At 39.0% G+C, this 21,785-nt stretch overlaps 1 protein-coding gene across 1 annotated transcript in view; it reads left to right on the forward strand.

The window, feature by feature from the left end:
- Positions 1-21,785, forward strand: part of LOC149211138 (myosin-1-like) — a 192,451-nt gene that overhangs the window by 59,279 nt on the left and 111,387 nt on the right. Inside the window, exons 10-11 of the mRNA XM_089396936.1 lie at positions 8,643-8,746; positions 8,953-9,091. Coding sequence (XP_089253062.1) covers positions 8,643-8,746; positions 8,953-9,091 — 243 coding nt within the window. The remainder of the gene's footprint in view (positions 1-8,642; positions 8,747-8,952; positions 9,092-21,785) is intronic.

Raw genomic sequence — 21,785 nt, forward strand, 5'->3', positions numbered from 1 at the left:
CTCCTCTGGTCATACCGCTTCAGTCTATTTTGAAAATGAATTATAAAAAGTCAAATTGCTAGCTTTATAGGACATTGTCGGTGAGCTTGGCAATTTTTCCCATTGAATTGTGATAGTTTTGAAAAAATTGTGATGGTTTTGCATATATCACCATGCTATTGGGGTTATAAATGTGCAGTATATTGTAATGCCCATGTTCATATCATGATATTTGCAACATTGACGTGGATGATTATGTTATCATGGTAAGAAATTTGTTTATAATGTGCATTAAAAATTGATACAATGTCTATTTTGAACATTAGCTATAAAAATTTAAATTTGTGGCTTTATAGGGGACTGTTGATGGTCTCGGCGATTTTTTCCATTGACTTGTGATAATTTCTAATAAATCACTATGTTATCGGGGTCATAAAAAATCATGATTTTTGTGTGATACGTTGTGATGTTTGTGATAATATTGTGATTTTTACAATACTGACTTTGGATGCCTATGTTATGATGGTAAGAAATTTGTTTACAACATAATTTAAAAATTGATGCAAAATCTTTGAAGTGCTTTTACCCTAAGGCTATGCTCTATGGTTAACTGATTGCATTACTTTTTAGCGTCCATAGACAGCCTTGTCAACCAGCACTGGTCAATGACACTTCAAATTCTGTCATTTACAGCAAATGAAAATGTAGAAAAGGCATCACAAAGTAGGCAGAAAAATCCAATGACCAGTTTTAGTGAGTGGGATTGGGAATTAAATCTTGTACAATCCATCCCCAAGCTTAGTGCAAAATCTGTGAGTACATTTGTCAATCGGAAAAGAGTTGTAACTAGGACTACTGAGTTTCTATGCAATAATCAAGTCATCTCTTCCTCCCCGTTTTCAAACACTGGAGCTCTCCAAGGATGTAATTTAATTAAAATTCCATGGCAAATGAGGTCTCATACTTCAAGCTAGAAACAAGAACAGTAAAGAGACACTAATTGTAAAATATAATATATTTGTACATATTTCCTTACGCAAGATAGAGGATTATAATTTTTGGAAGCTGCGTTGTATTTTATATTTGTTTTCTGTGCCACACAGCTGTTGATGAGAATCCTTTTTTTTTAAGAAGATATTTCCTACATATTCAGAAAAATATTTACATCAGCAAAAACAAAGAAAAAGAAGGGTACATACAATTATATTTACATCGTCTTCCTTAAACAAACTAAGACAGCTTTGAAATCAGAATAAGAAGCAGAGTCTGGCAGTTCGGCATCCTTAAATCAATAATGATTCTTTTTCATCAGCAGCTGTATACATACTTCTCTCCATAACAGACAAAAGGCAACCGAAGAACTGACCTCTTTATCAAACACATGTTTCAGTGTAGTTTCCAAAGAACAAATACTGCAGAGATTCTCAACCAATGCCAGTTACCAGCCAATGGGAACGAGAGATAGAACCATCACAACCAGGTTTGAGAAGGCACAGAGGTACAGAACCATGCACCCTTTAGCTAATCTTGTTAATTAAATGAAGGGAAAAAGCTACAGTGAAAATTTACAAAGCCTGGGTTTAATAGTAGGTCCACAAACTATATCCCTGTGAGTCTAGTAAATGTTAGTTTTCCTTGCAAACCTAGCACCCAGCACTTAATTCCTAAGTTACCAGGATTCAGATCCGGATCCGTATACGGATTCGCTAGTTTTTTGAAAAGCCAGGATCCGGAAACGGCAAGGAAACGTCAAGTACAAGCAAATATAAAATATTTATAATTTTTAAAATTAAAATTTATATTAATATAAAAATAAAAACTAAATTTATATAAATATAAAAATAAAAACACAAGTTAGTTTTTAAATATACATTTTTTAAATACAATAAATAATTATTATATAAATAATTCCATACTTAATGTATCATTTATTAATATTAATTAAACATTAATTAAATTTATATAAAAATAAAAAACATATGAAACAGGTCGTTGGGCAGTTCCTAAAACGCCATGGACGGAAAGGATGAAAACCACTTCCTCTTAGAGTGCCCCGCGTATAACCACATTAGATCTCAGTTTCACAATCTTTGTTACAATACTGACCTTCCTAGCCTTTTACAATGTCAAAATTATAGTGAGCTCGGGAGGCTTCTCTCCAAGCTTTTTGAGCATAGGAATAAAATCTTAAATCAAAATAGATAATTTGTTTCTTTAGGTCCGATAGACCATTATTTGGTCTCAGCGGACGTTAACCATCATCATCATCATCATCATGATAAATTCTAAAAATAATTATTAATTTAATTATAATAAAATTAATGCATCATTTATAAATATTTAAATTAATTATAATAAAATTAATGCATCATTTATAAATATTTAAAAATCAATTATTAGTTATAATATTTATATTAAGCAAATTATTAAACTTAGTTTAGAAAACTTACTTTTTAAACCTGGAGAAATTTTAAAATGGATTAAAATAAAAAACTCACTTTTTAAACCTGAAGAGAAATTTTAAAATGGATTAAAATAAAAACTTACTTTTTAAACTTTAAAATATATTTAAATTAAAAATAGGTCGATTATAATTTTCGTCACATCCATGTCCATTAAAGTTTATAATGTCTTGTATTATAAGCGATTATAATTTTCAATCCACATCCACATCCACATCCATTAAAGTTTATAAAGTTTTAATGTCTTGTATTAAAGCTTATAATATGGTCAATTAACATAAAATAATAAATTGTGGCCAGCCAACTCCCTAAATTATTTTGGCGGACGTTGATTCATTAATTCATTAACGCTAATTCATTATTTTCGCGGACGTTGATTGGTTCATTGACTTGCGACTTGACGGTTGAATTTTTCCTTTTGGAATTTTGCGCTGGTGTTCGCTGCAGATTTGTGCGTTTGACAGCTTTTTACCCACGAAGAGAAACTGGGTGGATCTCTGCGGATCCGGATCCAACTTCGATCCGGGGATCCATGGATCCAGCCATTAGCCCAGACGGATCCGGTAACATAGCGTAATTTCTAGCAGATTACAGATCTACTGATTAATTGCACAGCTAGGTTCATTAACATAATGATTCAGCAGAAACAAAATATACCATTCCTAATCACACAATGATACAACAGATTCTACCCAATCATAGTTCTTCATTAAATTTCAGAACTTACTTGGGTTCCTGTCTTGGGAAAATGGCTTAATTGAGGAAATGCATACAATCACTGGGTCTGATCCAATGGATCAACCCTCTTTGGCTGATCTGGATCTCCTTGCTGCCCCCTTCCTTGGACCCAACCAGTGATGCGGGGGAGCGGCCCCCCCCCCCTACGAACCCGCTCCCGAAGCGCGCTCCGGGCGGGAGCGGCTCGGGAGCGCGCTCCCCAAATCGCTCCCGTAAAAAAATTTGCGCTCCCTGGTCTGTGAGGGAGCGCTTCAGGGAGCGATCGCTCCCGCGCTCCCGGAGCGCTTTTGATCGCTCCCCGATCGCTCCCGGGCATTAAAAAACGCTCCGGGAGCGAATTTTAAATTTCCGGGAGCGATTCGGCGGAAAAAAATTTCCGCGGACCCGAAAAAAACAAAAAATTAAACTAATTTTTTTGGATTTATAAGCCCAATGGGCCAAAACAAAATCATTTCAATGAGATTGAGGTTGAGTTTGAGAGCAAAGGAGCAAGGAGCAAGAGCTGAGGAGCAAGGAGCCAGAGCTGAGGAGCGAGGAGCAAGTGCCAAGGAGCGAGGAGCAAGCTTGCAGAGGTAAGTAACTTAATCATTTAGTTAGTTTAGCTGGTTAGGTAGTTAATTTGGTTAGTTTCATTTACCTGTTTGAGTTTAAAGATCATTAATTTAAATTAAATTAATAAATTAAATGAATTAATCCCAATAAACTAAATTAATTTGCAGATTCAAGACTCAAACCCTACAAACATCAAACACGATGGACCTGAGCATTTTTATTGGCATTTTCCTCTTCCTGGTCCCCTTTCTGGTTATTATGGTGGTGGAGAGTAGGAAACGGAGGGGGCCTGAAACTGAAGAGGTGGATGAAGAAGCCGGAGGAAGTCAAATAGGTGAAAACCCCAGTGAGGAGGATGTGGAGGGTGAACATGAGGGTCAAAAAACTAAACAAGACCAAACTCCATTGTGGAAATATGTTCAGAGGCCTGAAACAGGGAGAGGGGGTGGAACCACTAAATTTCATTGCCCCCATTGCAACAGTGATTTCACAGGCTCATACACCCGTTTGAGAAGACACCTTTGCGGGAAAAGGGCATGGGATGGAGAGAAACAAATAGGAATCAGAACTTGCGACGCAGTGTCAACAGTTGATAGAGCCAAATACATAAAGGAAGAGGAGGACGCCCAATACAAAGCAAAAAGATCAAGGGGTTTCTTTGAACCAAGCTCACAAAGAACTCCTTCAGCATCCTCCCAAGGCAGTGGATATGGACATGGAGGCTCAGGGTCATCATCTTTACGCCGTAGAACCATATCAGATTTCCTTGATGAGGGGTGTAGGAATGATGTGGATTCAAAAATTTACAGGTTCCTCTATGCAAATGGGATACCATTCAATGTTCTACGCTCACCTTATTGGCACGAAATGGTTTCTGCCATAAATGATGCCCCTAAAGGATACAAGAGCCCTGGGTATGACAAGGCAAGAACAGTTGGCCTTGATCATGAAAAAGCAAAAATATCACATTCTTTGAATAAAATGACAAGTTCTTGGACTGACAATGGGGTGTCCATTGTATCTGATGGATGGACAAATGTAAAAGGCAAGCCATTGATAAGTGTTCTTGCTGTGTCCCGAAGTGGTCCCATTTTTCTAGCTGCACATGATTACTCAGACAAGTTCAAGACCGCTATCAACATTGCAGAAGCATTGCTTGAAACAATTGAGCGTATTGGCCCATACAATGTCATCCAAGTCATCACTGATAATGCTCCTAATTGTAAGGCAGCGGGAGCAATTATTGAGGATAGATACCCGAACATATTTTGGTCTGGATGTTTGGTTCACACATTGAACCTTCTGTTGCATGATATTGTCAAAAACAAAAATGAACAATACCAATGGATTGGGGATATGTACAAGAGAGGAAAAAAAATGATAAAATTTATTACAAATCATAGCAATACCCATGGCCTTTTCCGCAGTCACTCGAGATTGGAGTTGCTGAAGATTGCGAGGACTAGATTTGGTAGCTATTACCTCACCTTCAGGCGCCTTTTGAAGGTAAGAGAGGGTTTAGCTAGCATGGTATCAAGTCCAAATTGGCAGGTGTTAAAGGAAAGGGCTACAAATGTAGCTGACATTGCAGGTTTTGAAACGGTGGAGGAGGCCGCTCTTGATGGGCAGTTTTGGACAGCTATGAGACAGGTATTGGATTTCACCAAGCCAATTTATAACATGATTCGGTTTGCAGATACAGACAAACCAGTGATTGGCGAGGTGTATGAGCAAATGGATACCATGTTGGGGGAAATAAAAGACATTGTTAATAACAGAGATCCCGACTTGTACAATCTGATTCACGATTGTGTGTGTGAACGGTGGAAAAAGCTTAACCTTCCACTACATTGCTTGGCGTATATCCTTACGCCAAAATACTACTCAGATTCTTGGTTGGGCAAACCTGCAGCAGGGGGTGGTGTTAGGACCAAACCCCATTTAGATCGAGAGGTAACTAAAGGATATCTGGATGCATTAGAAAAGTTGGTGCCTGACAGGGAGGAATGTGCAGCTGTGCGCCTTGAAATAGGCAGATACTTCACTGGCAGTGGTTTGTATGGTAACTTCCATGCAATGGACGACAAAGATAAATTTGATTCTCTCACATGGTGGGAAACATATGGCGGCGACGGACTTTTGCGAAAATTGGCATTGAAAGTTCTTGCACAGGTTGTAAATTCTTCTTCTGCAGAGAGGTGTTGGAGCACCTACAGTTATATACATAATGTGAAAAGAAACAGGCTCAACGAAAACCGAGCAGAAAGCTTGGTTTATGTGCACTACAATTTGAGGTTGTTGAGCCATTACTGTGATCGGGCTAATGAAGATCCCACATATAAAATTTGGGACAATCACCCTGAGGACGACAATTTAGAGGATGGCATTGTACATATGGAAGAACTAGAACATGAGCTTGTACGGGATGAAGCTGAAGCAGCTGCAGCAGCCATGCCACCTCCACCTCCACCATCCAGTAGCAGTTCTCGGGGCCCGAGTCTTGTTCCATTGCTGTCGCCACCTCCATCACACCCTCGCGTGGAGGCTCTAGTTCTGGTCGTCGGTCTGGGCGGGAGACTCCTAGAAGACCGCCAAGACCTACTTATACTCCTGGAGACTCTCGTGGCAAGGGCCACTTGTAGATTTACAGTTTACTTGTCTTTTTTAGTTTCTATTAGACTTGTCACTTTAGTTTTCATAACTGTTCAGTGTTGAGTTTTGAGTCCTTGACTCTTGACTCTTGACTCTTTCATATCATTATGACATTATGATATTTTTTGTAAACATTATATCACTGTGACAATGAAAATTTGAAGTTTGAAGTTGGGCCTTGGCAATTATAACTCATTGGTAATGATTGTGAATTATGAATATGATGCTTTGTGAAAGACTAAAGTTGTTTCATTTCATCTCATTATTCATGTTTCATTTTATAAATTTTTAACATTTCATATCATGTTAACAGTTACAAGTTAGGACTTAGAAATATCTTCGATATTACTTCTTGTAATGGTTAAACTTGGCTTACAAGTACAACTTGTTACTTTGGTGATCAATGATGATAAATGTTATTGAATTGAATGTTATTTTAATTTATTATTTTACTAAGGTTGATGACGATTATAATTTCTAGATGATTGATGTGATATGGTTCAATGATCAATTTATGTTTTTTTATGTTTTTTATGTCTATTTCATCATTCTACATGTTTTTGTTGACATATATGTATCAAAAATTAAAAAATATAAAAAATATATATATTTTTAAAAAATCGCTCCGGGATTCGCTCCCAAACCGGGAGCTTCTGAAAATGGTCGCTCCCGCTCCCGCTTCCGCTCCCACTCCCTGCTCCCGCTCCCCGCTCCCGCTCCCGCTCCCAAGTAACACTGGACCCAACACACTAGAGTTTCACACTCCTTTCTGGGATGCCTCTCTCAAATTTCAATCATGTGCTGCTGTGTGTGGTGTGTTTTCTCCTTCCCCTTAGCCTTGCTTTTATAACATTTCGTTGAACTAAATCTCTAACTCTAATATCCAAAGTGATTGACGGCTGAGGTTAGATCTCTCGACACTTGAGATCAAGGGCTGAGATTAAGAGATAGTCGCCGAAGGAATTATTTCACTATTACTAAGTTTACTTTAGATCAATTAACCGAGATAATAATTATGTGCTTTCCTAAGTCAAAACTTAGGCTAAGTTACAAAAGCAACTTACTCACACTAGAACAAGTGTCTAGACTCTAAGGAGACTTTGTGTGACTTTTGCATGCCTAGACACTTAGGCCTGTCCAAAAGTACCTGCCCAACCTACAAACATCAACAAGAAACAGAAATCAAAAGACCCAAAGCCCCTGTGAGACAAAACTCATGTCCCTAGATGTGAGGTTGAAAGTGTAGTGACGTCCAAATTTTAAGGTGACTGATTAAATGGGAGGGTCAGCTGGCTTGTCACTCTCTCTCCCACCAGATGGCAACTCCTGTCAAAGACTATCTTCTGGTAAAAGTTGATAATGGAGTAGCTCCATTTAGATATGTTTCTTAGAATCATCTAAGAACTTAGGGATATAGAAAGTTTTAATGCATACGTTTACGGAATAGAGTGACTCTCTTCAAAGAAGTGCTTTGATAACATGAAAATTTCAACTGCAGGAAAGTACATTGAGGGCACACGAGAACTTCAAGCCTTTGGATGAGTGGTTAATTCCTGTACTATCTTCGCCTGTCCCATTCTTTTCTCCTTTTACGCTTAATAACATGTACAGGTACTCCATTTAAAAGTTTCACTAGTTGTAAACAATTTTTGTAGTTTCCATTCAGTTCAGTTTTAACACACAAATCAAAACTTCCTCTCCAAGGAGTGTGAAAGCTGGTAGTGTTGTCTTCAAAGGTAGAGGCGAGGCTGGACTAGTGTTTATGTCCAGTGAAAACATACTTCTGGAACGTAGATTTAAAATGGTTATATGGGGTTATTATGGTAACCACATCAAGAGAGGAAAACCATGGATATTAGTAATAAAAGTTATTTATAGGCATGTGATATTGCTGATCTTTTCCACTGAAAGAAATTCCAGTGCCTTTATTTTTGACTGTTAGGTTGGTTTATTGATTCATGTAGAATTTTCAAGAATAGTTTGAATTCTCTTGAACATAAAAGAATATACATGTTAGTGACCAATTATGGATTGTAATGACACTAATTAAATAGTTGTTTGAGAAACTTGAATGTTAGTTGCTTGAACTAATTTGGTCTAGTTTCTCATGATATACATGTTTGAACTTTCATTTTGTAAATAGACTCTTGTTCAAAGATGAAAGGATTTATTAATCTGAAAATTGTAAGGACACTTTCAGTTCTATTATGTTGTTAAAACTCCTGATTCATTTCAGCATTTTGTTTGTGCATGGTGCAGAACGTCTAAACTTAAGGCCAGTTGAGGAGTACCGCTACTTGAACCAGAGTAATTGTCTGACTATTGATGAAGTTGATGATGCTCAGAAGTTCGAAGAAATGATGGTAAATAGTAACTCTTGATTCAAATCTGGCTTAATTTTTGTACATCAAATTTGCCCTAATTTTCACACAAGTAATTTGACTTAAATGGTCTTTTTTTCTTTTTTAATCATTTCAATATCTTTTTGATCTTTTTATTTTAATTTTAGAAATAGTCGATTGGACATTCAGTTTTAGGGAGTTAATTGGTGGCTCATTCTTGTATCCAGGAAGCTTTGAATGTGGTCCAGATCAGTAAAGATGATCAAGAAAATGTATTTGCGATGCTTGCAGCTGTATTATGGCTCGGAAATATAAATTTTTTTGTTTCTGATGGTGAAAATCACGTGGAAGTTGAAAATGATGAAGGTAAATAAAATCAGGTTATGTTTGAAGTTGGTATGATAATTTTTAGTTTTAAGATTAATCTTTTGGAAGATTTTCCTAATGAAGTTATTCCCTAGGCATAGAACTTGTGAAGCATACTTTAAAGTTTAATTTAACTGGTACCATTTATAGCTTATATTTTTCTAGTATTAATGATGAAGTGGAGGTAGGTGTATGTGCTGTAGCGTTTGGAAAGCACCTACATATGCTTGAGGACGCTATATCCACAAGGAGAACAAATCAATACCACTGGTCAATGATGGCAAGTCCTTAAATACACACAAAGGTTAATCCTAGATCTCTTTGGAAAGTACCAAAACAAGCCAAGAAATTGACTTATGCAAGTACAAAGTTTGTATTACTCTTCTTAAGACATAATCAACAAGGATATAAATTGGTAGAAATGAAGGTATCTTTGGAGGGCTGTACAAAAGAGTTGCAACACTAGTCGGAGAAGCTTTTGTAGGAATACAAAGATGTGTTCCAAGAGCCAAGAGGGATATCCTCTAAGAGGGAAGTGGAACATGAGATATAGTTGTCACTTTATTGCCCATTGCCCAATGTAGATCTTGGATCATCGGGGTGCATGCTTCACCTTGGGGGTGATCAACATCCTTTGATGCTCTCTGACCTAACATTTGGGGGTGAAGGGAATTAACTCTTTATAGATGATTGTTTGATGATTTTGAAGAGCTGGAAGATGTGGAAGTTATGGTATGAGATATGTTTCATTGTTTGGATGCTAAAGCCAATGGTTGACACCTAGACGAAGTACACTAATTATTGGTGCAGCGCTGCGTGAATCGTCTCGAGATTTGAGGTGACAAGATCATGTTACATCACAAACTAGCATGTTAGATTAAAGTCCATAATATTGGTACTAGTTCATGGGAAACTAAGAGGGAAGCCAATGTTACCTCACACTTTAGGTTGGTTCTTCTCCAACTCAAAGGGGGGCTTCCCCTAAGGTAGGACTGCTATATCTTAGGAAATAAAGGCTGAAGGTGAAAGGAAGAATGACTATAGCAAAACAAATGTTGTAATATAGAACATATTAAGATGATGGGAGGATCAAGACTAGTGCCAAATCTATTGTTAAAATTTGGGCAACAGAGGACAAGTGGTTCCTTAAGGCTTTGATCTTTGGCTTAGGGAAAAGTGTCCAAATTTATTTGTACTTTTCCCGTAAAGTTACTTTATAAGTGGTAAAGTCAATTTAATTTGAAAGTGACTTTATAAGTGGTAAAGTTACATTATAATTTAATTGTGACTTTATTAAAGTCAATGAAGAATTAGAAAGTGAAAAAGTGACTATGGAAATAAAAGGCTAAGTGGGTTTTTATTTAGGTGGGTGAGTTAAAAAATAGAAAGTAAGAATTAAATGCACATTTATTCTCATCCGTAGATCTAAATGAATCTAAGCCATTAGATCTTAGGGTAACCCAAAAGGTCATTTAGAGAATAAAAGGAGGAGAGAAGAGGAAAAAATCAATTCATTATTTCATGAGCATTTGAGAGAAAGAGAAGAGAGAGCAAGGAGAAAATTTCTGAGCAGTGAACAAGTGAATGAGAGCAGCAAGAAGATATTTCAGCAAATCTGGGCAGCAACATTTATTGGCACGCATCCCAAGGCAAAACCGTACAACAGGAGAAAGACACAAATTGAAGAAGAGGAGCAACAACAAAGGCATGGATTTCGAGGTAGATTTGGGCATGATTTTTGAGGCAGTAGTATTGCTGAAATCTGTATGGTCCGTACAAGTTATGGACATGTTTTTCGAGGTAGGTTGTACAACATTTAATTCTTTTTTATTGCTAGAAATTTTTCTATTTTGGCTGTTCGCTGATTGGCACGATTTTTGAGCCGGAGTTCAAGCATGAAAATCGAGATAATTGTAATTTGTGGTTGCTGGAATTTTTACTGTGTACTTCGGTTTCTGTGTAAAAGCATTTTCAGAGATAAAGAAGAGCTCTCAAACTGGTTTTCCCCAAGAGTTGTAGGGGGTTTTTCCAGGGTCACATTGACCAAAAATCACTGTGCTATTTTCTGTGTGTGGCTATCATAATTTTGCTGTGTTTTATTTCTGCAATTTCAGCATTTGTGAAATCTCTAAATTTGTGTTTTCAAAAAATATTGTCATTTCCAGATTTTAGAATTTTTGTCATGCTGGGATTTAGAAGTAAATGCATGGAGTGATAAGGAAAACTGATAACCGGAGTGGGGGTTGAGATTTCTTCATGGTATCATAGCTTGGTTGGCTGAAAAGTGCAGTTTGGGTCAGCAAAGTGAAAATTACAGCAAACTGATTTTTACATAGAAAACATAAACCTTTACCAGAGATTTGAAAATTTCAGTTTGCTAGGACAGTGAAACATGTCTTTGGATTTGAGAGTTGAAGATAGGTTGGATGGGCAGAACAACTACAACGCATGGAAGGAGAGAATCTAGAGCATCTTTGGGGAAGCAGAAGTCTAGGGCATTATGGTAAATACCACATAGAACCCAGTAGTAGTACTTGCTGACCTTGTACAGTTGGCAGAGTTTAACAAAAAGAATGCTAAGGCAAAAAGATTGATTTTGGAAGGAATCAAAGACTATGTCATTCCTCATGTGAGAGGAAAGACTTATGCACATGAGATGTGTACAACCTTGACCAGTGTTTACCAGAGCTCAAATGAAAACATAAAAATGGTCCTAAAGGAGAAACTGAAGGCCATAAAAATGGCTAATAAGTGCTACAACATACCTCACAAAGATCACTTTAGTGAGAGATGAGTTGGCAGCCATAGGTGAGATCATTGCACCCACTGAGTTGGTGAGAATCGCTGTGAATGGTCTTCTCGAGACTTGGGAGAATTTTGTGGATGCCATTGTTGCACAGGAAAACCTTCCCGATTGGGAGTGGTTGTGGGATGATTGCATTTAGAATGAGATAAAAAAGGACCATCTTAGGGCAGCCAAACAGGTGGAGGAGGATGACAATGTGGCATTGTTAGCAAGAGGCAAGAAGGGCAGAGCAAAGAAGCAAGCTTTCAACAGTGGAGGAAAAAGCAAGAGTAAAGGCAAGCAGTAGAACAAGGAGAAGGACTATTCCAAAGTCAAATGTTGGAATTGTCAAAAGTTGGGACACTATGCTGTTGTGTGTCCGGAGAAGAAGAACAAGAAAGGGAAAGACAAACCCATGGCAGCTTCTGCAGAGATAGAGAGCTTCTCAAAGAGATTTGATCGAGAATTTGGGTTCATAGCTTGTGAGGTCACTAGTGCAGGATCACCTGCCATATAGGTTTAGTGGGAGTGTGCACTCCCCGCTACTAGTAGAGCATCTTCTAGCATTTGGTATGTTAACAGTGGCATTTTCCGCCACATGACAAGAGTTAGAGAGTACTTCTCAGAGCTTTCAGAGGATGATACTGATATGGAGGTAGTACTTGGTGATGAAAGCATGGTAAGAGCAGTCAGTGTGGGGACATTGACATTTGATAAGGGACCCAAACCTCGCTTGAAAGTGTCAGATGTTCTATATGTGCCTGGAATAAAGAAGAACCTGATATCCATCTCAGCACTTGAGGACAGAGGGTATGATGTGTTGTTCAGGAGAGGGCAGGTGCTTATATATCTTAGGGGAACTCCAGCTTCTTCAGCTAGAGTGATTGGTGTGTGCCATGCCAAGGTGTACAAGTTCTCATTCTAGCCCTTGATGGCACTGAATAACAACACCTGAGACAAGACCGGTAACAGATCTAGCAGTTCAGGGTTGTGTGAGATTTGGCACCGCAGGATGGGGCACATGTATCATGGGGCCTTGAGTACATTGTGGAGATCACCACTGGTGTGCCAGATTTCAGTTATGATTACCTTGATGTATGCAGAGGATGTGCTATGGGGAAGTTTGCCAGATCCCCTTTTCCCAGTAGTGACAACAAAGCGACCGGGATCCTTAACTTGATTCATACCGATGTGAGTGGTCAGATGTCTCATGTATCCTTGAGTGGCTATGAGTGCTATGTTTTATTCATTGATGACCACTCCAGGGAGACCTGGATTTATTTCTTGAAGACCAAGAGTGAGGTCTTCAAGCGGTTTCAAGAGTTCAAAGCTCTTGTGGAGACCCAGACAGGTAGGAAGATCAAGGTCCTCAGGTTGGACAATGGAGGGGAGTATACCCTTGGTGAGTTTGTTGATTTTTGTGTTTAGGTAGGCATTAGGAGGGAGTTCACAATTCCTTACAACCCCCAACAGAATGGGGTTGCAGAGAGGAAAAACAGATCCATGCTTCATGATCAGGGGTTACCTTTATTTTTATGGGCAGAGGCCTGCAACACTGCTATGTACTTACTGAAGAAGAGTCCACATCGTGCCTTGGGGAATGTGACTCCGGAGGAGGCTTTTTCTGGAAAGAAGCCTGATGTTGGGCACTTTCGTATCTTTGGGTGCGTTACATATTCCTATGTCCCCAAGGAGAACAGGAACAAGCTAGAGCCCACTGTAGACAAGGGCATCTTTGTGGGTTATAGCAAGACCTTGAAAGCTTATTGGATTTATATTCCCGTGCAGAGGAAAGTGGTTGTCAGGCGGGATGTGAAGTTCGAGGAGGAGAGAGCTTTCAGGAGGTCACGAGAGTTAGAGTATCTAGAGTCACCGGACCCTCAGGAGCAGCTGAGTCAGTCACAGGAATCTAGTGGTCAGGGATTAGGAGGTACATCGATTACAGTGTCAGGTCCATCAGTGAGTAGTGGCTCTCAGAGTCAGGTGGGTGGTTCTTCGGGCAGCATGCAGGGTAGTCCACAGAGTAGTTCACAGGGTAGTCCACTAATGGACAGTGCGCACGATACTTCAACATCTACAGGCGCAGATTCAGGCATGAGGTCAGTTGACAGGCCTTCAGGAGTTCAGGGTTTTGGTGATTATGAGGATTCTTTCACTTCGGTGGGAGAAGCATGCTAAGGGAAGAGGAAGCCCAAGTGGCTTCAACATACCTTGTGCGAGACCACATCAGTTGCTGGGTCAAAAAGACAGGTTAGAGAGAGTAAACCTCTTGAGCGGTCTTGTAGTTACATGGCATTGGTAACAAGCATTGTTGACTCTGAGCCTTTTAGTTATGAGGAGGCAGCGAGCCAACAGGTCTGGAGAGAGGCCATGATGGAGCAGTATTCTTCTATTATGAAGAACAATGTTTGGGAGGTAGTGCTGAGGCCTGAAGGTAAATCAGTTGTTACTTCCAGATGGTTCTACAAGATAAAGCATGCTGCAAATGGAAACATTGAGAAGTTCAAGGCTTGATTTGTGGCGAGAGGGTTCTCACAGGTAGAGGAAGTTGACTATGAGGAGACCTTCGCTCCTGTAGCTCGGTATACATCTATTCGCTCCATTATATCGATTGCAGCAGAGATGGATTGGAAGATCCACCAGATGGATGTGAAGACTGCATTTCTCAATGGCTTCATTCAGGAGGAGGTTTATATTGAGTAGTCGCAGGGCTTTGAGGTGGATGGGAAAGAGTCCCATGTATGCAGATTGAAAAAGACACTCTATGGCCCGAAGCAAGCTCCTAGAGCTTGGTACTTGAGGATTGATACATACTTGCAGCAGTTGGGTTTCACAAAGAGTGAGGCTAATCCAAACCTATACTTCATTGTGGTGGGTGAGGAGCCTCTCATTCTGGTATTGTATGTTGATGACTTGATCATCACTAGTGCAGAGAGACTCATTGAGGGCTGCAAGAGAGATCTTGCTTCAGAGTTTGAGATGAAGGATATTGGCTTGATGCATTATTTTCTGGGATTGGAGGTGTGGCATTTCTTCCTGGGACAAGGGAAGTACATTGTGGATATTCTTAGCAGATTTCACATGGAGGACTGCAAACCCATATCTACACCTATGATCACTAACTGGAAGAGAAGCTTCACGCTTCTGATTCTGAGTTGGTGGATCCTACTCTATACAAACAACTGATTGGAAATTTAATGTATTTGGTCAACCCTCGACCATATATATGTTTTGCAGTTAACAATATGAGTCAATTCATGTGTGAGCCCAGGAGAGTGGATTGGGTGGTTGCAAAAGACATTCTTCGTTACCTGCAGGGGACTGTGGATTTTGGTCTGGATTATGGACTGGGTGATGGAGTGAGACTGGTAGAGTAAATAGATTTAGATTGGGCAAGTTGTGCTTCAGATAGGAAGAGTACTTCCGGGTGCTGTTTTGGGTTGGGTTCGACAGTTGTGTCATGGATCAGCTGGAAGCAACAGTCAGTTGCATTGAGCTTAGCTGAGGCAGAGTATATGGCTACTAGTTTGGCTAGTTGTGAGGCCATATGGTTTCACAAGATGTTGTTTGGTCTATTTGGCCAGGCATTGAGACCTTCAGTAATTTACTGTGATAATCAGAGTTGCATAAAACTCACGGAGAATCCGGTTTTTCGTGACAGGTCCAAGCATATTGAGATCAAGTGTCACTTCATTAGAGACTGTCCAAAAGGGAGCTGTCAAACTTGAGTACATTTCCACAAATGAGCAGGTAGCGGACATTTCCACCAAAGCCTTACCACGGGGCAAGCATGTCTACTTCAGAGACAAGATGGGAGTGGTGAGGAACACTTTCCTCGGTAAGAGGGAGTGTTAAAATTGCTTACCAGAGGACGAGTGGTTCCCTAAAGCTTTGATCTTTGGCCTAGGGAAAATTGTCCAAATTTATTTGTACTTTTCCTCTAAAGTGACTTTATAAGTGGTAAAGTCAATTTAATTTAAAAGTGACTTTATAAGTGGTAAAGTTGCATAATAATTTAAATGTGACTTTATTAAAGTCAATGAAGAATTAGAAAGTGAAAAAGTGACTATGGAAATAAAAGGCTAAGTGGGTTTTTATTTAAGTGGGTGGGTTAAAAAATAGAAAGTGAGAATTAAATGCACATATATTCTCATCCCTAGATCTAAATGAATCTCAACGATTAGATCTTAGGGTAACCCAAAAGGTCATTTAGAGAGTAAAAGGAGAAGAGAAGAGTAGAAGATCAATTCATCCTTTCATGAGCATTTGAGAGAGAGAAGAGAGAGCAAAGAGAAAATTTCTGAGCAGTGAGGAAGTGAAGGAGAGCAGCAAGAAGATATTTCAGCAAATCTGGGCAGCAACGTTTACTGGCATACATCCCAAAGCAAAATTGTACAACAGGAGAAAGGCATAAAAATCGAGGAAGAGGGACAGCAGCAAGGGCACGAATTTCGAGGTAGATTTGGGCACAATTTTCGAGGCAACCATACTGCTGAAATGCATATGGTCCGTACAACAAGTTTTGGCATGTTTTTTGAGCCAGACCTTACATTATTTAATGCTATTTTATTGCTGGAAAAATTTCTGGTTTGGCTGTTCGCTGATTGGCTCGATTTTTGAGGCGGACTTCAAGCACAGAAATCAAGATAAGTTGTAATTTGTGGTTTCCGAAATTTTTACTGTGTATTTCAGTTTCTTTGTAAAAGAATTTTCAAAAATAAAGAACTCTAAAACTGGTTTCTCCAAGAGTTGTTGGGGGTTTTTCTAGGTCACATTGATAAAAAATCACTGTGTTATTTTCTGTGTGTGGCTGTCATAATTTTGCTGTGTTTTATTTCTGCAATTTCAACAGTTGTGAAATCTCTAAATTTGTGTTTTCAGAAAATATTGTCATTTCCAGATTTTAGAATTTTTATCATGTTGAGTTTTAAAACTAAATGCACGGAGTGATAAGGAAAACTGATAACCGGAGTGGGGGTTGAAATTTCATCATCTATTGGGTATATGGAGTCAATAAGGTTATGATTTATGAGCTATATTCTGAAGCAATAAGACAATGCTATAGCCGGAATGAACAAATTATGAATGAATGAAGATATCTGATTTCAAGGCCCTAATTCCAACAAGTTTTAACTAAGAAGGCGTAACATTCATTAACACTTCTAGTAGCAAACATAAGGAGTTGCCTCAGGAGCACCGTTTACATTTCAATTATTTTTCTAAGCTTGTTCAAGAGGTTTTTAACAGGTATTTTTATCTTTCCATTTAATGTAATGAAATTCACTAGTTCTAGTATGTGGTTGAGGAATTATAGGGATAATTGGAATTTGTTTAGATTTATCTATTTCGGGAGGATAGGAATCCATCCTTTGAGTATTGAGCCATTCTTCGTTGTAATTGTATAAATAAACCCTCGGTTAGAAAACAAGTGGGGGTGAAGTGAAGAAAGTAGAACAAAGAGGACAATGATGGTAATTCTAGTTCATTAATAAAATTTCCAGATTGTGTTGTGTGTTCTTATTCCTCTGTTCTAAATCTTTATCACTATTAATTCTCCGACACTGAATTGCATTTTTTTTGAGCACGACCTACTAAATTCCCTATCAAGAAAACAATTTGATGAACTGTTGAATTATTTGTTCAAAACAAAAGTTGTAGAGGAAGAGTCGAGTTAAATTGTTCACCGGCTTGGAACGTGGATCAAAGGATTTGGCATAGTTTTTCATTTGGATCTGAACTTTAAATTTTTTTTTATTAGAACTTTTGGATTTTGTACCTTGGGGAGACCCACGAATTATGCCACAGAAAAGACCTTAGATTATCTCAGATTTTGCCCCAATTTGATGCAAAGAATGCTTCAGAATTTGTGCCCCTAATCTACCTTAGATAATGATGGGAAAAATGTTTGTCACCAAAGATATCAAGGTCTGTCACAGGAGATGCAAAATGTGATCGTAAATGGCTTCAGAACTGTGTCAAATTCTGCCACTGACTATTCCAAGTTTGACCCACAGAGATCTCAAAAACTGGCATAAAGATAGGCCTTGGTGTACAACAGAAAAAACAAACCTCAGTTACTGACCTTAGACCTCTGTCACAGAGGGTCGAAACTAGCCTCAGGCAGAGCCTGAGGAAGTGCAAGGTCAGCCTCAGAAAACCAGATCCGAGCCTCAGAAAAGTCTGTTAAAGAGTGCTAAGATGATCCTTCAAGGTAGGGCCGAAATCAGAGCTAAAGAGAGGCTAAGATTCCTTCCTGAAGAGACCTCAGAAGATAGCAAAGAACTCCAACTAAAAGGCCTCAGCCGATACCTCAACGAGCCACAGAAAAATTGGGACGAGCCTCAAATTAGGACCACAGATAGGCTGCAGATATGCTGCAGAACTGGGCCGATATATCCTCTGTCCAGAAAAGAAGAAACACCATAGAAAGATGCAAGAACAAGCTCAAAATATATACGGAAAACCTCAGTATTAGCCTGTGACAAAAGTGAATTCTTTACAAAAAGATGAACCAAATAACCCTTCTTCTTGAGATACAGTGACTTCTCCTGGCCTTCGTATTTCAGAGATATAGGCATGTAAATTCAATTATCCATGGAGGAGCACGAGGTTCATATATATAATACAAGGAGGGGGCTTATAGAAGGGCCGACTAGCCTTTGGAAACATAGAGCCGACCTATCAAAATTCAAAATTTGAATTTTTAAAATAAATATTTTGGAGCCAAAAATTTAGGCCGACTTTACCTCCAAAAATTTAGAATTAACTAGCCTCCTTTGCAAGCTGATTTGGGCTGGGGTAGTCCTCATTTGGAGGGCTGATAAGTCCATCTTAATTTAATCAAAATTTTGAAAATAAAAAATCATTATTTAATCCATCAATAAGCTGCCTTTAATATCTCCTTTTGGGGCTTCTTGACCAAACTTTGAGGCTTCAACTTTGAACAGCCATATCTCCTCAACTGTGAGGATTTATGCAGCATTCCACCTACCGTTGGAATTGGTATGACAAAGACAATCAAATGCTGATGGTCTTGCTTGCAAAAACATTGTTCTTCATCCAAAGCCAGGGCATCATGACCACACTGCTGGAACCAGGGCTTCTTGACCGGTGGAGCTTCCAATCAATGCAACACATAAACAAATATTAAGAGTGTTCAAAGACCAACGTTGGCACAAATGACAACACCGTTCAATAGGAAAGACCGTGGCATGAGCTATAGCCTGCACATTAGCCATCACCTAGTTCCGGAGCATTTCATGCTCCATCTAAATAAGGGAACTTATGAATGTCCCAACTCCTATGAGTGATAAATTGCTACATCATTAAGGGGCATTAGAAAAACATAAAGCAAGATGGGTCCCCTAAGTTATACAAGAAAGAAAGAAAAATCATTGAAGTAAAAGAACACACCAGAGGGGTGGAAAAACAGGCCAAGGAAAGGGATAACTCATGTCTTCACGATTGCTCTATCTTCTCATCATCATACTTAAGGTGTTCGACCTCCTTCAATTGATACCTTGGTTATGACCATCTTGTTTGAAGCATGTTCCATTCCATGACCACATTATCACATGCATCTATGGATTGGCAGACATACCCGTGAAGTGTCCTTCTTATTAGGGTTTGGAAGCACCTATAATTATCCCTTGCACGAGTGTGGTAACTTGCCTACAAATCATGAGCTAGAAAGAATTTTGAAGGTAAGTTTTATGTGAAGTATTATTGTGCCCCTAGCATTGAATTTGGTTCACTATGATACTTTAATGGTTTTTGTCCCTAATGATGTTGATTTGACTTGATCTTGAGAGTATGTTTTAGGTGGTTCGTCACATATGCAACATTAGATCTCTTGAGGGATGGCTTGACACCTCTCCAACGCAATAAAGAGGATGTCAATCCTAACTTTGAGAGCACATATGGCATTGCAGCCCCACATATGACTTTGAGGAGCTTCCACATGGTTGCTCCTCTAGATGCTGAAATGCTAAGCTAAGAAGCCAAGGCATGGCTTGATTGATGATGTGCCCTAGTGGACCCATGACACCTCATTGATGGCCTTGTACTTGTTTGATGTATGTTGCTTTGTTTGAGAGTGCATATGATGATGGAGATCACTTGAGATGGTTTGCAATGAGTTGGCACGTCTTTAGTGCAACAAAGAGGATGTTAGGCCTAACTTTCACAGCACATATGAAATTGCACCCCAACGTTGACCCTCTTGAGCGTTGGATTTTTGTAGCTATGGCTGGTCTTCATGATTCATACTTAAGCCCTTGAAAATATATATAATGAAAAATGTAAGACATGTTCTTCATGCCATTTTTCAAAAGAAGAATTTTGAATTTCCAAAATTGAATTTTTGGCTCAAAAATGTTAAGTCGGCTCTCCAAAAGAATGTTTTTGGCCTGCCCCTTTAGTGGCACCAATTTAGGCTCCTTGGATGACTATATAAAGCCATTTCGTCCTCCTCTTCCAAGCAAGCAATTTAGATCATAGTCTCTTCTATTCATACGAAGTTTCTTCTGAGGCAAAGCAAGTTTGGGAGAGAGAGATTACCAAGCTTACAAGGAGATCAAAGTTTGCTTTTAGTAGACCGAATTAGGTCATCTTGGGCAACATATAGAGTTAGGGCAAAAGGCCAAATTTTGGGCAGATTCATCTTGAGTAGGAAAATAAAATCTAGGGAGACCTAACATTTGAGCAGACCTAATATTTGAGGCACAACATATTGAGCTTATGGACAATCTAAATTTTTGAAGCTACTTATCTTGACAAGGTTTCACCGAGGTATATTCATGGTTAGTTTGACCTCTGTTTTGACTAAGATTATATCTCTTGTTGAAAGGAATGATTTGTCTAAAGAAAAGGTTGTTGGGTTTTTACCCCAAGTGGGTTTTTCCAGGGTAAAATTCTTGTGTCACTTGATTGGTTGTCTCTTTATGATCCTACTGTTGAAGAACTTCTGTGCAGTTGCTTAATGATGAATGTGAAATACAAGTGGATTTAAAAAAAATCATTAGAAGTAATTATTAGCTAGAGGACCTTGAAAAATCAAGATGGTTTAGAGCTATGGTGGAAGAGTAGCCTTGGAGAAGTCAAAGCTTGGGCTTGCATTATCCCTCCACACTTCAAGAAGCCAATCATGAAAGATTTCAGACCATCCACATTTTCTTTATGTCCATTGGTCAAGAACAAAGAAGGACGAAGTCCTGTAACAGGAGGTTGAAAATGCCTAGTCCTATCACAAGTAGGTCGAAAAGGCCTCAGAGCCTGTTATAGTGGGCCGAGAAGGCCTCAAACAAGAGGAAGAAAGGCCTTTGGAGGACCGGGGAGCCTTAGAAAAATAACTAGAAGAAACATCTGTTGGAAATACTGAGAGGGGGGTGAATCAGTATTTCTTTTTCCCACTATTGTTTTACTAGTTAAAACATATATATTCAGAACACAAGATGAACAACAAGAATAAATGCTTTTATTAATATAAATTGTGCAGTAAAATAGATACAATATATAGATGGTTACAATCAGTTGCCAAGCTCCAACTTGGACTTTGGTGAGGCTCCAACCTCTAGAGCACCAACTCTATTTCGCCAAGACACCAATTTTGGACTTAGGAGCACCAACTCCCAAGGACTTCAATCCTTACTACTTCTGAGGCATCAACCCCAAGGACTCCAATCCTACTTACTTCTGAGGCACCAGCCCCAAGGACTCTTATCCTTCTTGCTTCTGAGGCACCAGCCCCAAGGACTCCTATCCTTCTTGCTTCTGAGGCACCAACCCCAAGGACTCCAATCCTTCTTTCTTGTCAAGATTCATTTGATAGTAATGTTCTGCTCTCAGAACTCTTCTCTGCTGAGTTCTGTCTATTAACAGCTTCACTGTAGTCTCCAAACTACAGTATCA

Source organism: Pinus tabuliformis, chromosome 1_2, assembly GCF_031772625.1.
Source record: "Pinus tabuliformis cultivar Carrire ecotype Pingquan chromosome 1_2, CPIR1, whole genome shotgun sequence".
NCBI lineage: Eukaryota > Viridiplantae > Streptophyta > Pinopsida > Pinales > Pinaceae > Pinus > Pinus tabuliformis.